Here is a 3,710-nt window from a genome sequence, read left to right as displayed (position 1 = left end):
TTAAAACACATTATCCTGGCTTCCACCTCAGACCTACTGACTCAGAATCCTGGGAATGAAAATGGGGATGAAAAACTAAATTTCTAATACTTTTGCCTAATGTTATTTTAAGCAATTGTTATTTTTTGAATAGTTCAAAGTTTTAAAGAGTATAAATGAAAAGCAAGCACCCCACACCATTCCCCAGTTGTCCAATTCTCTACTCACTGTTCTGGGAAGCAATCGCTTTTCTTTGGGGTGACTCAGCACACTGAAGTTTGAGGACTACTTTTATACTTATGGGATAGACCAAAATGGGCAGGTTTCTGCACTCCATAGCTCAAAGCAAAACTGCAGGTAAGATCACCATTCAGAGGCAGGTGCCCCAGAAAGAGATCCAGAGTCACCAGTAAAGATGGCAGAGACTTCTCCTTAGCGGAGTGTCTGCATCTCCCGTTTCTAGGACCTTCAAGTCTGCTCAGCTCCTGACATCACTTCATGTAGGAGGCTGGTTCCTGCACAAGCAGTCTTGTCACGAGCAAAGATCAGGAATAAACGGTGGGCAGGGGGAGAGTAAGGCACGTGGGAGGAGCAAAGGGGAGCCTGCCCAGAGGTCTAGTGCTTGAAGGGTCTGGGCAGAAGTCTAAAAGCCAACCTTTCAACTTGTATTTCCGATTATTTGTGGTAATTATCGACCTTCCTCTTTAGGATGGTCTTTAAAATCTGTGATGTTTAACCTTTCTGAGATCACAGACTCCTTTGGTAATCCCATGAAAACTATGGACCTTCTCCCTAGAACCGTAAAACTCCGCTTACTGCAGAACTTTACAGACCACCAGGCAAGATTACCCAGGGATATCCAGGAGGTTCAAGTTAAGAATCCGCTTTTGGACAAACACTCTATATTTGTTTACAGAGAGCCTGAACCATGTCGCCACATGCTGCGAAATGCCCTGGCATAAACCAGAGGCCAGGTGGCCCAGAAGGTGGAGGCGGCGGCGGCTTCAGGCTACGGAGCCTGGTCGCCTTGGACAGGATCCACAGACAGGTAACGGCTGCCACGGGGGGCTGTGGGCCCCTTCCTCAACTTTTAGCGTCACCTGGCGGGGCGCCTGCACTTCGGGCGCATTAATTGGTTTCTGAGCGCGGCACCTGCTCCCCGCCTACTCCCTCACCCCCGCTCTCCTGGGTTTCGGGGAGCGAACCCACCCCGGGCACGGGAGCGCCAGAGCTGGGCTCCGCGGGCACAGGCTACGCTGGGAGCCGGCAGGCTCTGCATTCATCATTGTTCCTCCAGCGCCTGGCACGGGTTGGGGCGCAGGCAAGGACGGTGGCCTGAAGGGCGCCGTCCCTTCCTTGTCGCCCGACCACCAAGCTCTCGCCCCACAGGTGTTTCTAGGGTGCCTGCCTTTCGAATGCCAGAGCCTGAGCCGAGCGTTGGCGACGCCTGAGAAAGGCCGGTATCCAAGTCCTGTCCGCTGCACGCCAAGAGGACAACAACCGGTCGACGCAGGCGGCGCGGAGCGCCCGGGGGCCGCCGCGGAGGGACCTGCGCGCGCCCCCGCCTCACGCCGCGCGCTCGTGACGCCCCCGGCCCCGCCCCGGCCACCGCCTCTCGCTGCCCCCTCCCCCCGGCTCGGCCGCGCTCTAGTCGGCTGGCTCTATGGGGAAAGCGGCCGCTCTGTGCCGAGGCGGCGGCTGCAGCGGCCGCTCCCGCGGGCTCTCGTCGCTGTTCACCGTTGTCCCCTGCTTGTCGTGCCACACGGCGGCGCCGAGCATGAGCGCTTCCACGCCCGGCTCCGGGCCGGAGCCCAAGTCTCAACCAGTGCCCGAGCCTGAGCCGGAGAGGGTGTCAGAACAGGTGTCTGAGCCAGTTTCTGCGCTGGTGCCAGGATCCGAGCCTGAGTCCGAGAAGACGTCCGCGCCAAGGCAGGGCTTCAAACAGGGATCGGAACTGCTGCCGGGGTTGGGGCCGGGGTCAGGGCCCCGGCAAGAGCTTGGCTCAAGTGTAGGGGCTGGGTGCTTCACCAAGGCCTCATCTGAACAGCCACCAGCGCTGGGACCAGTGGTGGGGAGAGTGCCCTTGAGCAAACTCGAGTCAGGGTCGCAGCCGGTGTCAAAGACCCCGCCTCTTCTGCGACCAGGACAGGAAAAGATGGCTTTGGGGGTTCCAACGTCAGGGTCTGCTACGACCTCCACCGCCCCAGTGGTCTTGCTGCCTCTGGACAGCTTCAAGGGCTGGCTCCTTAAGTGGACCAACTACCTGAAGGGCTATCAGCGCCGCTGGTTCGTGCTCAGCAACGGCCTACTGTCTTACTACAGGTATGGAAGTGCCAGGGTGGGCCATATGAGTTTGGAGAGTGATGATGCTGCAGTGATGGTCACAGATGGCATCCAGGGTTGGAGGACACTACTACTGGCTTAGGGATGTTTGGGAACATGCATTCTAGGAGAAGTAATGCCTTCAGTGGGGGGCATTGACCTTTGGCAGAGGAGTCCCCTGTCGACATAACCTCTGGCAGGCTTGGGTTTAGGGTATGAGTAGGGAGGAGGAGTGAGGGAGTAATCTGGGGCCTCAGGGCCCCTCTGGTCTTGGTAGTGGTGGGACCTGGGGCAACTAGCCTGAGTCAGGCCCCCAAAGTCCTTGATTCAGGAGCTAAGATCATTGTATTAGGGGTTGAGGGGGGCAGTAACCTTGTTTAGTCCTTGGGACTCACTCACAGAAGGGCTGCCTTCTGTGGAGACCCGGAAGTGTCTCACTATGGCCTTTCTTATTCCAGAAGCACCATGAGATTCAAAACTGAAGTTCAGTGGTGGGATAGGTAACACCGCTCTCTGGAATGGTTGAAAAGATAATGATATGAAGGCTTTCTCTCCTTTCTTACTGGCTGTTGCCTTGGTATGTTTCCTGGCGATGGTTGGTTCGAACTTTGAGATCTCAGACCACTCTATATACCATTGGTTCTCAAACCTGAGCGAATATCAGCATTATCTGAAGGGCTGTTGAAACACGAGATGCGCCGCCCCCCCCCCCACACACACACATTGAGTCTTTGATGCAGTGGATCTAGAGGGGCCTGAGTTTTGGCATTTCTAACAAGTTCCCAGGTGTTGTTGCTCCTGACCACAGTCTGACAAGCACTGCTCCATTATCATTGCAAACAGGAGGCCGCTGCCTTGTTGTTTACTCACTTCACTCAGGCAGTATTCCTTCAGGTCACCAGCCATAGGGCTTGTATGGTCCTTCCTAGCCTTTTTGAAATAACTTTTAGAGGATGGTTGAGTCTGTGGTGCCCCAGAGAATTCGGGAGCTCCACTGAACTTAAGTGTTGGTTCTCATTCCAAAATGGAGACCACCATCTTTAATTCCTGGCAGGGGAGAAAGCTGACATGTGTTTCTAATGCTCCCTTTTCATGTGGGGTGTTGTCTCTTGGCTCATTCAGCTGCACCAGACACATCACACAGCACATAGTGTTCTTAGAGTTAGGCGACTGAGCAAAGAGAGATCTTTTTCCAAATGGTGTTTTTATCCCACTTACCATACTGTCAGGTAAGTAAATATTTCACTAACATGCAATGAGAGCAATCATAAGTGATTTGCTATAAATAAGTATCACTCTGTTTTCTTAAAGGCAAGGGATATAACACATAGGGTATATCAGCTGTGGACTACACACCTTGTTTTACATTATGTTTATTTATTCATCCTTATAACCACACTGTCCGGTAG

General features: G+C 54.0%; 1 protein-coding gene across 2 annotated transcripts in view; it reads left to right on the top strand.

The window, feature by feature from the left end:
* The first annotated feature begins 1,642 nt into the window (after window positions 1-1,642).
* The window catches only part of OSBP2 (oxysterol binding protein 2), a 181,352-nt gene continuing 179,284 nt past the window's right edge, over window positions 1,643-3,710 (top strand). For both annotated transcript variants that reach the window (XM_011373300.2, XM_011373299.2), the window contains exon 1: window positions 1,643-2,301. In XM_011373300.2, the coding sequence (XP_011371602.1) occupies window positions 1,643-2,301 (659 nt within the window). The remainder of the gene's footprint in view (window positions 2,302-3,710) is intronic.

The sequence above is a fragment of the Pteropus vampyrus genome, unplaced genomic scaffold (genome assembly GCF_000151845.1).
Source record: "Pteropus vampyrus isolate Shadow unplaced genomic scaffold, Pvam_2.0 Scaffold223, whole genome shotgun sequence".
In the NCBI taxonomy this organism is placed as follows: Eukaryota; Metazoa; Chordata; class Mammalia; order Chiroptera; family Pteropodidae; genus Pteropus; species Pteropus vampyrus.
This window is presented reverse-complemented; position numbering and strand designations above follow the sequence as displayed.